Genomic DNA, 19942 nt, shown 5'->3' on the forward strand with positions numbered 1-19942 from the left:
CGAGACCTAGTTCACTCCCGAGCCCGATCTAACTTGACTAGGCTTGGGATTGAGAATTTGTTAAAATTTGTCTAGGCCCATTCCAATAGCCCACCCATGCAATGTAAATTTTTCAAAATTCTGTATTGAGAAATGTACCCTTGTCTAAGCATTTATCCAAGCTCCAATTAAAACGTATCATATTGATATATTAAACATTACCTTAAATTAAAATTTTTAAATAATTTTCACCCTTAGGCTCAGTTTGGGAAGAGTAAAATATAAATATGTAGATTGTAAAACCATTTCTAAACCATGTATCTGTAGTGTATACATGGGCTTGGTTTGGAAGGAGTACAAATACAAATATGTACAGTGCAAATATATACAAAATAATACAAAATACAAGATTTTTGAGCCTTAAGAATAGATATGTTACCTATACAAATTAATAACCAATCAAACAGCTATTTTCTTATCTGATAAATTCATTAAACACTGAAGGATAATTTTACAATGTGTAAGGGGGTAGGAACCGGGAGCCCCATGCATGTTTTCCAATAACAACCAACTTATTTCAGGAGGGGGACAATTCAATTTTACCCCTTTTGGCTAGAGATCGGCTTCAGTTAGTGCAACATCCATCCCAACAGCCTTTATAGCCTTGTATTGAGAATATTTCCATACTTATGTGTTTTATTTTATAAGGAGATATTCCCAATGGAAGGCTGCAAGAGACTGTTTGATCGGTGTGAGCATGAACTTGCATTGACTGAAGCCATACCACTTTGGTTAAATGCAAGGTTTGTTAGCCCATTCATGGTAAAGAGCAATCGAAGTGAGCTTGGATCTCCTACAGTCCTACGCACAAATTGGGTTGCGTTGGGAATATCTTCGTTGTCATTCATGAGAAATAGTGTCTAATGGGTAGAGATGTGAGAAAAGTTAGTGAAGAGGAGATCCAGAGTAAAACACTGTGAGGTAGCCTTTCTTGCCAGCTAGCATGAATATATCTTTTTCTTCATTTCGCAAGGAACTTTAGAGTCGCATTAAAATTGTCCAATCATGATAGGAGACATCGAACTGTGGGGTCCGTTTGTATCAAACCAACCTGGTGTATCATGATTGGCCCAATATTACAACTTACAAGTAAAACTGCTGAGATGCTATCATGATTGGCCCACAATCATTTAATCTCTCACTGGCACTGGCATGAGATGTTATCATTGGTCTTACATCTGCTGCTACGTATCCATCACATTCAATTAATCCATTTTATCAAAAATGGTACCAAGGCATCTCATAAATTTTGATAAACACCACCATGTCTTTTTGATATTATAGCCAAACCCTTTGTATGCATTTATTATTATTATTTATTATCAACGCTTCATTCGTTCTCTTATGTAAGAGTAAGACTTGGAAAAATCATAGCATCACGCTGATACCATTGCACATGACACACCATAGAAATAGAACATCAAATTCAAAATCCACTTCAGAATTTCCTAAGAAAAAATGAATTGCAAAAAAGAATTGGAGGAAAAGGGAAAAAGAAACCAAAGAACATAAATTTCAATAGCTAACATTCCTAATCCTAATCCTTCATTACCCCAGGTTCTCCTCTTCTTTTCCTTTCTCATTACTAGCTAAAATATGGTCAACTGTTTGCTCCTATCCCCTTCCCCCGCCTATGTACAAAATTATAACAAAAGAACCAAGAAATGATGAAGCAGTAAGACCCAAAAACAAAAGGAAAGAACAGAGAAACTCCAACTAGGCTATCTCAAGTTCCTCCTTCATATGTAATCAAGCAAATGGCTATTTGGTATTAACTCTGTCGCATCTGTAATGGGAGTTCCGGTGGCAGCCATCTCTGCCTTCTGGCCAGCCTGGGTCCTCATCTCTAGAACTTTCTTGTGGGAATTGGAATGTAATGAAGCGACAAATGTTGGGCTTGCTGCGGGCCTGTACTCTGGGAAGAGACGGCCCGACTTATAGCGGACCCCGCATGCATTGCATAGAGTCTTAGGGCCCATAGGACCAGCTCTCCATTGCGGGGTCTTCGTTATCTCGCAGTGCAGACATTTCCTCACGGAAACCGGCTGTGCTGGAGCATATAGCTCCTTTGCACCCGGCGCAGGCGATAACTTCTTTTTCTTCTTTTTCTTCTGATCCAACATTTCAGATCTCGGTACCTTCTTCCATGGACGGGACTCCGCATGATTTTCGAACTCGGATGCTAATTCGGAGGCCGACAAGGATGGGGAGGGATCGGTTACCGAGGAGGTGGGAGAGATGAGGGGGATAACAGGCCGTGGGTTGAAAGTTGCAGGGCGTGGGCGCTTGCTGCGGGCGCGGCCAGGGACGATAGTTTCGGGACTGAGAGGCATGGTCCTTCCTCCACTGCCAGAACTGGAGCTGCTGCTTTCAAGAACTGAGACAGGACTGGAAGTCTGGAACTGGTAAGAATTTTGATCATTGGTGGAGGAATCTTTGTCAATGGTGATACTGCTGCCGGCAGAGAACGAGTCCTCGACGAAATTTGACAACCATTCCAGTTGGGCAATATCTTCATACTGAGGAAAAAACCGATCAAAAGCAGCAGAGATCAGATGTGAGTTTGAAAGGATTAGGTACAGGATAATGAGGCCCATGGGCTTTTATTTTTTAGTATTTCTTATGGGTGCCAATCAAATGGATCAGTGGCCCATGCATATTTAAAAAGCCTACGGTACACGTTACATATATTCTCAAATATTAACCGATCAAAGAAGAGAAGGCATTCATCACGAATTCTCGATGGAAGACGTGCTGAACAAACCAAACAAGATAGAAACTCCTTGATATTTTACTAGAAAAGCTGTTGTTTTTTATTATTTTATTAACAGTAACGCGACTAACCAATAAAAAAGGGGCGGGGGCAACTCACCGGAACAGAGAGTTCATTAGCAAGTTCTGATCTGCTGCTGTCGTTATTATCGGAGAAAACAGCGTTTGGTCCTCCCATCAAAGTGTCAGGTGGTGGGGCAGTCCAGAGAGCATTGCAGTCTCCTCCAATTACTTCACCTTCCATATCTCCGGTTGGAAAATCCAGCAGATCATCTATCTGGTCGAAGAAATCCCCGCATATATCCAACAAATCATCCGCTGGTCCTATCATCTTCTCTTTCACTGCAGCACAATAAGACCAATGTTAGCTATAGGGCTATCCTTTTGCTTTTTCTCATTTTCTATCTTAATGCAGTAAAAAAAAAAACTACCTTCTAATGTTATTGTTACTACGTGGATGATTGATTGAACTTATTAAGTAAGAGAAATGGGGAACATATAAGAAGTTCTATTCTATACTGACCTTGTTAATGTTTTTTGGCTATTTGTTGGTATATTATTCTTTGGTTGATTACCAAAAGAATTTCTATACTGACCAAATTACATTACCTTAAAAAAGGATATTTGCGGGGTGTTATCTTATAGATCACGATTTTCTTCTTTAATTAGCTAGCTCTTATTTACTTTTTTCTTCTACGCATGAACCCAAAAACCGGCAACTCTTTCCTTTCCCAATAACGTTCGCGTCCTTACCAAAAGAGGGGCTTAAAAAAAAGTATAGCGTGCTCGGATTACGCGGGTAATTCCAACCGAAGGTTAAGGTTCCACAGGAAAAGAAGATCTACTGCGTTGAAGAGCACCCACCCAAATATCAATGTCTCATTTTTGCTTCATATTCCGATCAACATCTCGAACCGGAAAGAATTGTTTCTTCAGGAAAAAAAAAGACTCAAGCTTCTTTAACGTGACAGCTTCCGCTGCCGCTGGACTTTGTACATAATTCAATGAGGACTCTGCCTCACTCAAAATATTTTTCAATTGCTCTACAAAAACAATCTTTTTCTTTTTTTCCAAATAATATATATTTCTGGTATCTGTAGCGAAATTTAACCAACAGGTAAGGCGCTGATTTCCTAACACCCACAACCCCACCACCTCTCACCCTGCAAGCACCCCATTCCCATCTCAAGCCTCACCCACCGGTAGGTTAAGGTGGGGAAAGAAGAAAAAGAAAAAGTAAATAAGGAAAACGGAGAAAAAAGATAAACTAAGAAACACGATACCTTTTGCTTAACGACTGAGAAAACCCGCCTACAACATCTGTTAACGTGTCACATGAAACATAGGTGGACCCTAAAGAGAGAGAGAGATTTAGGGGCAAATTTGGATGGATGAATGTCGATGACAAATTGGCAATCCCATCTTACTGCAGCTAGAAGCCCAGGATTCCAATATATCAACAGAGTGGAAAATGGCTGGAAATCATCATCACACCATTATTGAATATTTGAATTGAATTCTACCCCTGCACCACCTCTATTAGCTGGAACCACCAAATGCGGGATCGTGTCCGAAATCCGAACCATGTGCCCACATATCTTTCCTTCAAGAGCGTTTAGTAGATTGAGGCAAGATGAGAGAACAAGTATCTGGCGTGGCCCAACTAAGCAATGATCACGTCCAATCCGTGTGACCCAGAAGGCCCAAAACGCCAGCAGCAAGTGTGAAGCTTAATGAAGTATGCATTAATGGCCTCGGTGGGAAGAAGGCCCACATTATCAACGATGGTGGTTGATCAATGAGCCGGTAGGCCACGTATACAGCGCATTTTAGTGGAAGGGGAAGTAGTGAGAGTGAGACAGAACACTTGAGGTGGACCAGAGAAAAACAATCAAAGGATCCACTGCAATGATCCTAACCATCCAATCCTATACCGGTGATGATCACAGAACTGGAGCAATGGGAATGGCTGACCGGGACAGACCTCCCATCGTAATAGACAATGTTGTAGGTCCGTATTAGACTTTCACCGTGTAAATTACCACTCACTCCGGAGTACAGGGCACCAAATCCAATGTAATTTCGGCCTTCAAAGTAAGAAAATTCAAATTCTTTCAAGAAAAATGGCAAAATGTTGAATTACTGGTGGAAGAAATTTTAAGAACAAGTTGCATTTTTTTTGTGAGAAAAAAGAAAGTTCAAATTGAAAAGTAAAAAAAGTAACAAAGAATGTGCTCATTAAACGCAGACTCATTAACTTTTCGCAATATTCAATATAGTTCACATTGATTTGAGGAAATGAGTAACGGATTTGAAGAGACCAACAAGGAAAAGTTCAATGAAGATAAAAAGAAAAAGATGTAAGAGTTCAGTGGAACAAACCTCAATATCAAATGGACTATCTGCTGGTATTACTGCAGGTTCTGTTTCTCGCTTGTTTGAATTGGAGTAACAGTGCTTGTTTGTCACACTGATGGAAGATTGAGATAAATAGATAAGTGAATGAAATGCAGACGTTTAGACTGCAATTTGTCAAGCACTAGCTCAAAATTTGGGTTCGCTTTCTGGTCTCGTTGGGAATTCTAGAAGGCTTGTATGATAGACTCAGAAGTCCTGATTTAGAAGATGAATTCCAACAAAAAAGAAGTTGAGCGGGTGGCAAAGTTAACTAAGTAATTCTGGTGGAATTAAAGAGGGAAATGACAAACTCGACAGCGAATGGTAGAGACTTCAGTCAATTCCTGCAAAATCAAATGAGCAGAAGTAGAAAATGAGAAACAGAGCACCATAAAATCCTTAATAATCTCCAATAAATCAGCAGAAAATGCATGCAACTCTTCACCAAGGGAACAAAAGAGATGAAATTCTTTCAAATCCAAAGGCGGAAGAGTGAAAAACACTGAACAGAAACAGATGTATATAGTAAACGATTTCCCGGAGAAGAGAGAAAACAAACACAAACCTGTATGTAAATCCTAATTCCCGCGAAAAACTCAAGGAAACAACATAAAGCAATGCTATCCGCGACAACTACAGAAAAATCGCAATGAAACCTCTGGGAATCAAGCAAGGACCAAAACACAAGTACAAGAACAAAAGCTAAATCCTACTCCTAACCCTAATGTTCGACGAGAACTCAAACAAAGCTCATAGAATGAGTAAAGGAACAGCGAGCGAAAGAGAAAGAAAGAAAGACGAAAGTAGTTTGAAAGTGTAAGAGAGGAGAGAAATAAACCCTAATAAGGGGGGGGGGGGGGGGGGAAGAACATGAGGAGAAGAGAAGGATACGGTGACTACTTCTGTTAGGTAAGCCTCCTCATTCATTGCTAGCTGTCTTTTACGATCCTTTCCCTTCCCTGTCGTGATGTTGAAGTCCTCATTACCTTTCCTTTATTTCTTTTTCTTTTTCTTTTTATTTTTTTTAAATCACCCTCCCTCTCTAGTCTCCCCCCTCTCACTACTCACTCTCTCTCCGATGACTGAAAGCAAGAAAGGGTCCCACGCGGCCTCATTGCTTGATTTTGATTTATTTTCTATAATTTATTTTTATGTATTCCCTTCTCGCAGATTTCCTCCATTCCTGGTTCCTGGTTTAAAAAGATGGTCTCGGTTTTCGGTTTCAACTTTCAATGTCTGAATTGTGAAATCAATGAGACAAAACTGCCCTCAACACGAGTTATGGTATTTATTTGTGATCACATCTTTACTCCCGTTGAACATTTCGACTTAGAATATTCAAAAATAAGGGAATTTTGATATAATGATTATCTTGTTCTGTAATTAATAATAAAATGAAAATGTCTTTTAAAATGCTGATGATTGTATGTATGAACCAAATGAAATATAAATACGATCGCTAATATCCTTAGAATTACTCTATTTGAAAGGAATATAAATACAAATGTATACGGTACAAATACTTTCAAAATAATATACAATATATATAAGATTTTTCACTCTACATGATTTGTATTTATGCTCTTTACAATTGGGTGTTGGATCATATTATTTTTTATAGCTCCTGGCTCAAAGCTTAAAAAAAAAAAGGACTGAGATAGGCAGCATATATAACATTCCCATGAGCTTTGAAATAATTTCATAAAAATCTATGGACTTTGATTTAAAGCCAAGAACTCCTTGTTTCTAGTTTGGAAGCGGCATTGGCATATTTAATATGTATGCACCCTTCAAAGAAGGGATAATAGAGATTAGTATTGAAGAAGCAGAATGGAGGTGTGGGGCTGGGTAGGGGTGTTCATGGTTTTGTTAATCGAATTATGGTACTTTTTTGTAAATCGAATCGGTGGTATTGGTTTTTCTAATTCTCCAAACTGAAACTGAATCGGTACCACCAGTTAACTAGTTCGTCGGTTTTGGTTTTTGATCGGTTCAGTTTTTTGGTTTTTTATATTTATAATATATATTATATAAATATATGTATAATATTATATAATAAATAATAAATGATATATAATATATTATAAATATTTGAAAAATATATAATATATTTATAAATATAATATAAGTATATATATAATACATAAAAAATATGTGACATATATTAAAAATATATATAAAATATACATAAAAAAATATACCAGTCGATTCAATTAACCGTCAATTTTTTTTTTTTTTTTTTTGTAGATTAACTGAAAATCAAAATTAAAAAAAAATCCCAAACCAAAACCGAACCGATTAATTCAATTAACCACATTTTACGGTTCAATTTTCTTAATTCGATTCAGTTTTTCGGTTAACACCCATAAGGCTGGGTGATCTATGGGTGGAAATCGGCCGGGTGTCCGGCCAATATATGTGAAAGTTTTAATTTGCATTAACGTATCAGGCAGATGGGCCCTTCGATCAGGTTTTCCACATAATGGCTTTTCATAAAGTTGGCAGTGGCAGTAGCACATTATTGATTATCCCACAACATTCAATCCATTAGACCATTACCTCCCATGTTAGATATGAGGTGTCACAACCACTAAACTAATTCTAAGGATATTTGGTGTGCAATCATACCAGCATTATATTACATCAAATTTGTTTGAGAGAGAGAGATGTTACAATGGATGACCGGCCTTTCGGAAAGTCCCCCTGAGCTGTTCATAAAAAGAAAAAAGTAAAAAAGAAAAAAAAATCAAAAGGCATTGGGTTCTTTGCATAAATTTTATGTCATTTCAATCCATATCATTTTTTTTTTGTTTACTTTATCCCATACCGGTTTAAATGATTAAATCCTCCAATTTTCAACAAATTATTCTTCTTACTGGTGATGAAAACATCTTTAAAAAATTATAGAAAATCCTAGAAAAAAATCATTACCCAAAACTATAATCTAAAAAAAAAATTACAGAAAGGTTTACCACACAACACAAAATGTACGTCAGTCAGACGATGGACCACACGGTCTCGATTCTCCCAATTAAAAACCAAACATGAGTCATTTCATTATTATTGCCTTATTGGCTTCCAGACGAACTTTTAAGGGGGGCATTCGCCAGCGTTTTTTCAAAACAAGTAAACAATTATCAATATGATTTTATTTTTCCGATGCGATTTTTTTTTTTCAAGTAAAAGAATTGTCTTGATAATATACAACCCAATGTGTTACCAAGATGTAGATTCTTAACCTGACAATGGAATTAATTTCTACAAATTCTAGCTGGCTGTAAATTTCGATTTCGAGTTCTATCACGTAGCTTTATTATAGTAATACTTGTCTTTCCATGGAATCATCGACTGCTGGTGGAGCTCAGGGTCAGGGTCAGGGTCAGGGTCAGGAACACAGCACCGAAACTATGAAACAGAAACTAATTGCGGGTGGCAGATGGCAGATGGCAGGGCAGACTGAAAGCTTGCAGTTGCAGGTTGCAGCATAAGTTACTGAGGAGGACATAACATATAGTCCCTTAAATTGATAGGAAACACCGCACCCTACAAAATCCCAATGCTCCGCACTCATTGTAGCCATTTGCTCGTAAAATTGGGAATCTTATTTGTAACTCCTCTATCAGTATCACTTTCAATTTCTGGGTTTACTATTTATTTTATTAGAAAAATAGCTAGTGTACAGCATTTGTACTCTTATTTTTTGTAACTCTGCATTAGCAGTACGGACCGGAATTTCTGCTTGGTTTTAACGCGAGAAATGACAAAATTTTAAATCACCGTTGGTATCATCTACAGTCATTTTTATTATTATTAGAAGAAAAAAAATAAAATAAAATAAAATGGAGCTCGGCACCAATCACATCATTGGATAAGTCATGTATTTATTATTAGGGATTTGGTTAACGAATTATTGGGCATTGGGTTAGTATCAGAAGTAACTCACGCCAATACAAGGTGAAGGTGGGGTTGAGTCAAGGCAGTCTCGGTTCTGAAACAAAGAATGGGGGTTAGTTTAGTAAATTAATCTGATATAACCAGAAGTTTTGGTGATCTAATTAAGGATTAATAGATTATATTTAATAGAAAGTTTACCAACTCAGCAGCGAGTAGGGCATTCATGTTAGGTGTAGAAGAGTTTTCTGTTTGTTGGTGGAATTTGATATTTCACTTTTTTGGATTTTACCTGTCTCGTCCATTGCACACAAGTATTACCAAGAATAAATATATAATGAACATTCACTCGTCGTTCAGGTTCAGTGTGTCTTGCATTTATTTTAGTACAACTAAACTCTCAGTCATTCTACCAAAAGTTTTCTACTTTCCTGGAGACGAACAGAATAGAGCAAAATTAAGCACAATCTGCGCCAAATGTGAAGTAAGAATTTACAGCCCTTCAATTTACTTCGTCCACCTCTACACTCCATTAATGCATGCAAAGAGTGGGAGTGTGGGGTGGGCCACGAGGCACTAACCAATCTCTGCAGTGCGGAAGCAACCGCCCTTGGCAACACTAGTACTGCTCATAAATTAAACTTACATATTTAATAAAGTGAAGGCACAACAGAAGGTTGTTTTGGTTAGTGCCTCATGGCCCAAATGATGGGGCTCACCTCCCATCCGGTCCCCTTTCACTCTCCTCTTCTTTTAACAAACTTGAGCTGCACTCTTTGCACCTCTCTCTCTCTCTCTCTCTCTCTCTCATAAGTTGGAATATTAAAAAACTTTTAAAGGATGGAGCCAGATGTTTTCTTTATCTTTTACCCAACTTGGGTTACACTCTTTGCATCACTTCCTTCTGAAACACTCTCATCACCAGTTTTAGTGAAAATCTAGTTTCAACTCAATATGGAAGGATTAAGCTTCATACTATACTCCAATGGTGTTGCCTAGCTTAGACTATGCAATCATGAAGCTATGGATTCAGTTCCACTGACACTGTTGATTACTAACAATTCTTCCCATAAAAAATGTAAGGGATGGAGCACAGCAAAATATTCATATTCATATCAAGCAACCTGGAACCACTCCGTCCTGGAGGAAGACAGTAAGGATCGATGCATACAGTTAAAAAGAATACAAATATACGGAAACCTATTTACTTAAAACACCGTAATTGGTCGTCCCTTTTTCAATTCTTAGCTAGTCCTATTATATACCATCTAAGTGTGAAGTTCCAAAATGTTTGCATGGGTCACGCGATACATAGAATGGGAACATGAAAGTATGTATGGCACCGACGACACAGAGGCCGGGTTACATCATAATTCATATATAGATGCATGGGTTATAGTGTAGGGTATATCAATCAATATCAATTTTCTTGAAATGGGCAGATGGAAGCGGCGCCATTGGAGGAGGTTAACAGATTGTGGTAGTAACGTCTTGGAATGAAAAACTCAGGCGCAGCCTCATGTACATGCATGTATCGCATTCACTTGCCTATTTTCCCGCATTTCTGACAAAAACACATGATCATCATTTTTCACTTCATTTGTTCCATTTCTTAAACAACTAGTAATTGCTATATGTTTTATTTCATTTGTCTTTCGCACCGGATAAATTAATTAAATTAAATTTTCCTAGCAAAATTATATTTGGAGAAAATGGTAGATCATCAATTCCTCATCCTGATTGTTTACGGTGAAATACAATGTTTTAATGAATAGGAAGCACAGAAGCGAGAAGGGGCACATCAAACTAAGTGGGACTGAATCATCATCATCTTCATTTAATAAAATGCAAAAGAGATACTTAACTTAGCGGTTCTAATATACTTGACTAAGCTGCTTGGATAGTTGGGAGATTGCTTAGTTTGTTTAATAAGATGATGGGTTGAACTTGCCATCTAATTAATAAGTGTAAGAGTTGCACCATGTCATGTGGTTGGTACTTCATTATCTTGGATGTTCAGTCGTCACTCGTCACACATTTTTGAGTTAAAAAGAGCAATTAATGGTGCATTGTTGGTTGATCCTTCATGGGTGGTGGTGGGACCGTGTCAGTTGTAATCTTCTTCTTCTTCAGTTGTTTAGTTCACCTTGGGCACACCGTCAAGAGAGAGCTACACAGGCCATCAATATGAGTCACCAAAGACAAATTAACCCATAACTCTTTTCCCCTCGCGTCTTCTCGTCGTCAGAGTGTACGATCCTCCTTGAAGTTAGAATCCCCTAGGCTCCTTAAGCGTCCGATTGGAATAAGTTGTAGGTCCCACGCGAGACTGGGTTACTCCGTTAATATCGGTCTAGGGGCATATCGGGACCGAATCTGCTCCTCACACATTGCGCCTCAGTCACGCCTCACACGCACATCGAACCATGCATCGGGAACGTCTCCCCTACTTATGAATTATTATTGACGGGAGATGTGTTCAATACACGGTGGATGTACGTGTGAGGCGCCCCGTGTAAGGAGCAGATCCCGTTTCGGGCATATCAGATATCACAATTCCAATCCGGCAATCCGGATTTCTTCTCCACAGAACACGCCTCACATCAACCTTACATTGCTTTTAGCCGTGTAGTAAGAACATCTCCCTTTATCATTTATGGGAAGATGTTTCGAATGCACGGTCGCGATCTTGGTGTGACGTGTGAGGCGCGCTTTGTGAGGGTCACATTCGATAATTTAATGGAATGGATTAGACATTTGGGCGAGGTATTGACCATGTGCTGGATTGACGGGAGTGAGATGACAAATAAGGGACTTGACTAGCTCGTCACTTACTTATTCACTAGTGTGTGGGAAGCCGGCAACAACAGCGGGGGATGTAGTCCTGTAGGTGCAGAGTTGCGGGCATGTATGTTGGTGAATGGTACACATTCTCCCTGGCCCAGCGCACGTTGCGTTCATCGGTAGAAAGTCGACCACACTTTCTGACACCCAGATGATTGATGTACTGTTCGTGGAGCCATGTCCCAGCTGGCACAGAACAGAAGATGCTGCGTCAGGCATCACCACGTGACTCTCTTACTTCGGGATCCGAGCTTGACGATGCTTGTACTTTTATCAATACTTTGGACTATTCTAGATTGCCATGTCACTTTGAAATTTGCATTTCTGATTTGTTCCCTTCTAACTCCCAACTCATCGTCCGTCATCAAATCATCATGCATATTTGCATTTTTCCAATTTCACTTTGAATCCTTGATGACGTATCGATGATGAAACAGAGTTTCGTCCCAGCACCAATACGCTACTACTAGACCTCTCTTGGATGCGAGCGTAGCAAGTAGCAACTAGAGCCAAAAGTCTTCTCAACAATAACAAGATCCTTGGACCCTGACGTCAGATGGGTGGGCCCATTGATGGGTTGAATGGTTGAGATATATTTGGATTTTGGATGGGCTCTTGAGATCTGTGCCAACTTAGAGTAAACCCAAAAAGTCAATAATAACCCATTCTTCCTTTATTGAGTTGAGGGGCTCTTTATGAATATGATTTTGGAAGCATTGAACCGGAACATGGGGCCCACTGATCCACTCAAAACACGACCTAATGGGCTTAGTTCTCCGCTGAATTATGTATCCATTTTTTTTTCTCTTTGCCAAGTGTTTTCAAATATGCAAAAAAAAAAAGAAAAAAATAAGTGTTTTCAAATATGCTTTTTCTTCGAGTTCCAAAAAACAAAGTCTATAAGTCAAAATCGTATTCATTCTGTTTCTTGTTCTAAAACTGAAATCAAGAATGTATTCTTGTATTTTTAGTTCCAAAAACACATTTTTTTCCTTTGTGGTTTGATATAAAATGTTTATAAAGCATATAATAGCCTATGTGATCAGCCTTATGAAGTTTAATGATGTTTTTTGTTTTTTGAAAACATTTTTTTCTCTATAAATAAGTATCATTTTAAGTTAAATTGAAAATACTTTGAAAGAACGTATTTTTGTTTTTTGCCGATGTGGCATTTTTTAAAAAACAAAGAGCATTATTGTTGTTCTCTAGAGTTGAATTCCTTAATTGCTTGATGATATTCTGGGAAGTCTACCCATACTCATTGTACGGCTACTTAATTTACTAAAATTAAGAGAAATTAATAAAAAAAATTCAAATAATAAATTGTGTAATAATCAAAGAACCCCTTAAAATACCAATACAATTCATTGTTGGGTACAATACCCCACTCCTGAACTTTGAGATTTCAACATTTTGCCCCCTTACTGTGAGGTGGGACCGCTGAATTGGCTGAAGTGAATACCTTATTTATTTATAAATAATTAAATAGCGAGTAAACTGCTTAATTGCTGAATGCCTTCAGATTACACAATTCGGCAGTTATCAATCGCAAAAATTTGACAGCACATAATAGTTTAGTAAGATATTGCTTGGCAAAGCTCCAAGACATAATAGTTAATTTACACTATACAGTTTGCTAGCATACTAAAAAAAAACGATTTTATTTTCTAAATCAAATCAGGCAAAATGATTATACCATGCAACAAAGACATGATTAGTTTAATGTGAATATGTGATGGTAAGTATATCTTGTTATATTCTATGAAATTTTTAACCAATGAAAAGTAAATAAATTTTAATGTGATTGATTGATATCCAAAATTAAAAAAAAAAAATACCAATATTAATAAATAGAATTCTTCAAACTATCATCCCAATCACATATTAAAGGGCACCTCCAACATTAATACGCTCGATCTTGAAAACAATAAGACCAAGATTGATTGACGCTAGTATCACAGTTAATAACCAAAATGAGCCTACAAACCCATGAAACATTTCCCAAATTTTCACAAATTGATAATGGAATCTGAAGGAGAAATGTTTTATGATCAATCAATTTTGGTGCTTTGAGACAAAAAAAAAAGTTATATTTACTTGGCACTAGCTAATTGGTTTACAGAAAACAGGTCACGCATTCCCTGTCTAGAATAGAGTTCGCGAATTACGAGTGACAACCAGCACTGGACTTCCATCTCCATGTGTTTCCCCAATAAGTTACGACGTTTATTCTCATTTCTCAACAGGAGAGAAAGAAGGAAATAAGGCTGAAAAGAGAATGTGGAGAATGACTCCATCCGTCTTGCTGGATTTTGTATAGAGCTTCTGAGTCACAGCCTGTACATATTCTGTTTGAATTCAATTCAATTAAACCGTGGACTTTTTCCTTTTTGTGGGTAACAGAAGGAAAACTACACATATTCAATTAAACTGTGGATTTTACAAGCTTAGGTCGTGCAGTAGCCAATCAAGACTTGGATCGGAGGGTGCGAGTGGGGAAAGAAAACGAAAGCACGTACGTCGAAAGTGACCCCACCTATGTCCTACCTCCTACGCCCTTCGCCCTACGATCGTATTACTTTCAAATTTCAATTACAAAAGTACCCCAACGTAACAGTCTAACAGCCTATTTGCCCATTTATTTCTTTTACCGGGAAACATATATGGCGTGTCGGTGCCGACACGGGTTCCAACCGACAAAATTACCGGGTCCTTCCCGTGACAAAACCCTGACATTACAGCTCTATTTCCATACACCATCAACGGGCACATGCCGGTGACAAAGAATCCCATGTACACCTCGTCGCCTCGTCGGTGCGTGGTTTGTTTTATTATTAGGCCCATTTTAGGTATTTTCCATATTAATAATTTATCTGTTTATTTATTTTTCTTGGTATTACGACATTTGCTGCCACGTGAGTTTCTAATGACCAAGAACTTAACTCCCCACGTAGATCATGTGCTGATGGTGGTGTCCACATGTTAGTAGTCGGTCATGAGTATTTATAAGAAATAAATAATTTAGTTTTTTCTAAAATTTTATGAATAATTAATGAGGCGATCGAAAGAATATTATAAGCCTGTGATCACCGCTTTCCCCGCCGTGAACAGCGGATAAATAGCGAAGCATGCAGGTGAAAAATAAATAAATTAATTTTGAAACAAAAGAGGGATTAATTGTTGGTGACTTGGTGGGGCACAAGCAACGTGAGGGCCTCTATCCATGCCATGGTTTATTTTTGTGGAATTCTTGTTTCAGAAAATGACGTTTCTGACCATGTAAATATATGATGAAAGCAACCACTCATGGTGTTGTTTCTGAAGGTCGTTTTGGTAATTGTGACATTTCGTGCCTACTGATTGGTTTCCATCGACAACATAGTTTTTTGGTGGCATCCATGATCCATCCCTAGGTCTGGGGGACACAGGCGCACAGCTCAGTGCCTCACTCACTAGTACGTACAATTGCTTCAATTTCTCTCTATTACATAAAAAAAAATCCACGTCTGCGCCCATAGAATGCACCTCACAGCACAGCCCAACCGTGCATGTGGGACGCCTGTGGGGCGCCATTGTAAACTCTAGAAAAACAAAAATGGGTGATTTACTAATTACTTGAATGCAATCTAAATCTTTTCTGTAGCATTGCTGGTTTGTAGGGGTGAGCAAGAAAAACCGATAAATTGAATTGATCGAAATCGAATAAAAAATTCGGTTAATCAAACTGATTGGTTTTTGGTATTTTAAAAAATCGAAGGTACCAAATTCGGTTTTGGTTAGTCAAAATAAAAAGCTGACAGTTAATTAAACCAACTGATATATATATATATATATTATGTATATTTATGTATAATATATATTCTTTTTTATACATTATAAATTAATAAATATATATTTATAATATATAATATATTATTTATTATTTAAAATATAATATTTGATATATATATTTCTAGTATTTTATTATATATTTATTATTTATAATATATATTACAAATAATAAAAAACTAACAAACAAAACCGATGATTAACCAAACCAGTCAGCTGATTAACCGATCAACTTTAATTCGGTTTTGATTACCCATTTTTCAAAAACCGGTAACTTCAATTCGGTTTCAAAAATAAGCCCATAGTTCGATTAACCGAACCATGAGCACCCCTGGTGGTCTGAAAACCGATTAAACCTTGTTTGTGCGATTCAAGAAAACAATATGGGTTAGGGGATGCATGTGACGTGCTTCCATTTTAGATAGTAAACTGAGCTATTGCGCTCTAAAATTATTAATATTGATTCCACTTGTGATCGAAAGTGAGTACGTATAAACGATTTAATTTGCTCCCACTCTTTTGTTTGAATGACCAAAATAACAACGATGGTTGGATCCATTTACATGTGTTGGATTAAGTGGTTCTTCTGGAGCATATGTCGGTGCATATTGCAATTAATAGTTGGAGACTGGAGAGGATGCCATAATTTGTTGGATGTTATTTCCCTTGCTAGAAGGTATTGATAATGGAAACTGCCTTGTAAAATCGGTATGGCTAATAGAATGGCTTTTAGAATTTAGATCGGATTGGGTTGGGTTTGGAGTTTTGAATCTGAACCACAAACATCATATTTCTTTTATGAGCTGCAGTACTGATGAGAATTGAGAGTCACAAGTCAATGCCTTCAACTTTAATTTCAATACTAATATTCTCGAATGGCAGTCGACCGGGGTATTTTATTTATTATTTCTACTGCATCAAGCTTAATTCTTCTTAAAATCTTAATAAGAATGGTGATCTAGTAAGTTTGAAATGGGGAGATAACTTGTAGTATTTAACACAACATCTTTGTGTTTGGAGGTCATCTTGGGAACGCAAAATTGGTTTAGTGTTAGTGATGATACATTGATGCACCAAATAAAAGTGTGTTAGGGGGAGAAACACAACAACTACTGATGCATGCCTGTCTTAAACCAGAATATGATGAAAATGAACTCCCTTTCGATTTAGACTTTAGTGGAGAAATATCAGAACATAATAATTCTAGTCATTATCATGACTTAACGTTTCTGACCGACCTACAATCAGTCCAATTACAGACAAGTTTGCATTGAACTATTGGCAGGACAGCACTAAAACTTTATATTGCGTTTGGAAACAATACAAATAAGTGTGAATGCAAATATGTAGAGTGTAAAGCGGTTTATATAAATTGTAAAATTAGGTTAGTTTTGCACTGACAAATTTGCCTTCTTACCAAACAGATTTTTAGCTGCAATGGATGCAAACATGAATTCCAATAAATCATATGCTTTTTTTTTTTTATCAAAAACTCACTTGAATGCATATTTACTTTTTTTTTTTTTTTATTGATGTACTTTTACATCTTGTTATCAATGTAAATATGCATTGAATTGTTATTTGTCAATGCATAAATGTAATACAGGCAAAAATGAAGCAGAGTGCATATTTACTCTGAACCGTGATTTACGTTGTTTCCAAAAGCAGCATTAAGATCAAATCAATGGAAGAAGGAAAATGCAGAGAAATTAAGATCAGTATATATGCATAGATCCATCACCCATTCCCACAGTTTTTAATGGGTAGGTACGTAGACAATATCAATTCAAAAGCTGCGTACTTGTTGTATAAATAACTCAGCATAACTTGTAGTTAGGAAAGTAAGCATATACAGTGAGGCAAGATGAGGTACGTGTACCAGACCACCCCAAGTCCAAAACAAATAGCACTACAACAGGATTAATGAAGAGAATGGTCAAAAAGGAAGGATGAATATAAAAAGTTGATGTGCTGAGTTTTTGCGTAAACCATGGGTTTCTCTTTTGTTTATCACTTTTCATAGATGCTTATTATTTAAACTATCTATCTATCTTCTTTCAGCCCACCATTCATAAAAATTTCCACATATACCTTGGGATTGACATGCTACCTCCCTCTCTCTCTCTCTCTCACACACACAACCCACGAGGATATAATAGCATATTTTCTTACGGAGATGGGAATTGAACTAATAAAGAGTACCAATTTCTATTGCTCTATGAAGTCTTTCCCTATTTCAGAGTCTGGTAGGGAAGATGATAGATAGATGTGTATAATTAGATAGGCAATAATTTTCAAGCATTCGGCATTTCAGCTAACACTTTTATTTATTTATTTTTGCTCGTCCATTTCAGCTATACGTACCAACTACCAACTCTTCCCCCTCCCCCTCCAAAAAACAGAGAAGGGTTACTTGCTTTTCATTTTACCAAAACAAGGACTTGATCAAATGACTATATATTTAAATAGTCAATGCTTTTTTTTTTCTCTTATATGCTGATAATCCAGTATGGTGTAGACAACCATTCACTTCTGAGTTCTGCCACCTAAGAGTCATTTGACCAAATTAACAATTGAGCCTTACCACTAACCTGAGTGCCTTCATTACTTGCACTTGCACTACTTCTTCTATCAATCAATTCTCTGTAAATTGAATAAAAAGTATACAATATCAACAAAATTGACCAAGAATGTACCTATATTTAATTCGATTTTGAATTAAACATTGGAATTTATACTGCATCGTTAATTTGTTCTTTAATTTTCAAGTTAAAAGTTGGAAGCCACCTATAATTAAATAATTTTACTTTACTATTTTATTTTATTTGACTATTCCAGGCTGTATAAATTTATCATCTACAATAAATACATCTTAGGCATTAACAAAATACATAAATTTTGATTCAATCTCTATTTGCATTGTCATTCTTTTGACTCCGTTTTCGAACCTTAGATGGGTTGGCATGAACCGAGTTACCGAGGAATATATTGCTTCTCACTACTAAAATCTCTCAATCTTCTTTCACACCACTCCAAAGTGTAGCGGCCCTAGTACACATAATTCTTCCTCTACTTGGATTAAGAGAGATGGGTAGGACTGGGTGAGAAATGGATCTATGACAACATCCATTGGAGGGTTATGAACTAAGCCATAAAGAAGGAAATGTGGTTTCATACCTTCGAGATAAAGGGGCAAGAAAGGAAAGAGTGGTTGACATTTCTCATTGCTCCTAAGCTAGAGAGCCAAAAATAAGGGCAAGAGCACCAGATTTTACATTTTCTTTGTCACATCTCACCCATGTTGATGAAGATAATCTTCATTGCTGCATCTAAGCAAAAGTGCTTTGATAGGGAACAAGTTTAAGATATGGGGTTTATACATCAAGGGTCAGAAAAGAACATGCACAAGTAAAAAAAGCCCTTTTTAAACCAAGATTTTTATGAAAAATAAAACGGGAATGATTTGAGTAACTTGGTAGAAGATCTATATTGATTAGAATTAGACCTGTTCATGGGTCGGGCCGAGCTGGGCTTTCACTCTGTATTAACAAATTTTTCTAAGGCCCAAGCCCGAGCTCGAAATTTAGCCAATGTTGTTACTACTGCTGAAGTGGCTGAATAGAGAGAGAGAGTGAGAGAGAAATTATAAAGAAAAAATAATAAAACTGTATATATTAAATTATATATATATATATTTCAATAAATATTATATTATTTATATATTTTATATAATATATAAAATACATATTTTATAAAATATGTATTTTATAAAATATATAATGCTGAGTCGGGCCGAGCCAGGCTGGGCCATCGAGCTACCTGGCCCATGAACAGGTCTAATTGGAATGTAGTTTCGTGGATAGAGTGGTAAACCCAAAGCATGGTTTTCAAAACTAGACCGGAAAAATCAAGAACCGATCATCTGACCGGTTCCGTTTTCCCCCAAAACCATTGATTTTGGTCAGCAAACCGCTGAATCGGCTGGTTAACTGTTCGAACGGTTTTAACCATTTTCCATTTTTTTTTATTTTTTTGTTAGAATGGGCCAACCGTTCGAGTCAAACGGTCGGACCGCCCTGACTGGTTTGGTCACCGGTTCGTTTTTAAAAACCATGACCCAATAGGTATTTGACCAAAACCCTTGAGGAGATGCAAGTATTTAACTCAAAAT

At 37.1% G+C, this 19942-nt stretch overlaps 1 protein-coding gene across 4 annotated transcripts; it reads right to left on the minus strand.

The window, feature by feature from the left end:
- Window positions 1-1452: 1452 nt before the first annotated feature.
- Window positions 1453-6260, minus strand: LOC148870341 (GATA transcription factor 8-like). 4 transcript variants are annotated; one of them, XM_088970903.1, is made up of 5 exons: window positions 5774-6033; window positions 5194-5552; window positions 4095-4898; window positions 2912-3153; window positions 1453-2558 (listed from the first exon to the last, which is right to left on the minus strand). In XM_088970903.1, the coding sequence occupies exons 4-5, from the start codon at window positions 3140-3142 to the stop codon at window positions 1779-1781; spliced, it is 1011 nt and encodes a 336-aa protein (XP_088827029.1). In that variant the 5' UTR covers window positions 3143-3153; window positions 4095-4898; window positions 5194-5552; window positions 5774-6033; the 3' UTR covers window positions 1453-1778. The 4 variants fall into 4 exon arrangements, with proteins under 4 accessions (XP_088827029.1, XP_088827030.1, XP_088827028.1 ...); XM_088970904.1 differs by lacking the exons at window positions 4095-4898; window positions 5774-6033 and adding an exon at window positions 6109-6260; XM_088970902.1 differs by lacking the exon at window positions 4095-4898 and having other exon boundaries at window positions 5774-6203.
- Window positions 6261-19942: the final 13682 nt, after the last annotated feature.

The sequence above is a fragment of the Nelumbo lutea genome, chromosome 2 (genome assembly GCF_056320005.1).
Source record: "Nelumbo lutea isolate HS-2025 chromosome 2, American lotus-T2T, whole genome shotgun sequence".
Classification (NCBI taxonomy): domain Eukaryota; kingdom Viridiplantae; phylum Streptophyta; class Magnoliopsida; order Proteales; family Nelumbonaceae; genus Nelumbo; species Nelumbo lutea.

Coding starts and splice junctions, on each gene's coding strand:
- LOC148870341 (XM_088970904.1), bottom strand. CDS start 3,142: ATGATAGGACCAGCGGATGATTTGTTGGATATATGCGGGGATTTCTTC. Junction 2,559..2,911: donor CTAATGAACTCTCTGTTCCG/GTGAGTTGCCCC, acceptor TTTTTTCCTCAG/TATGAAGATATTGCCCAACT.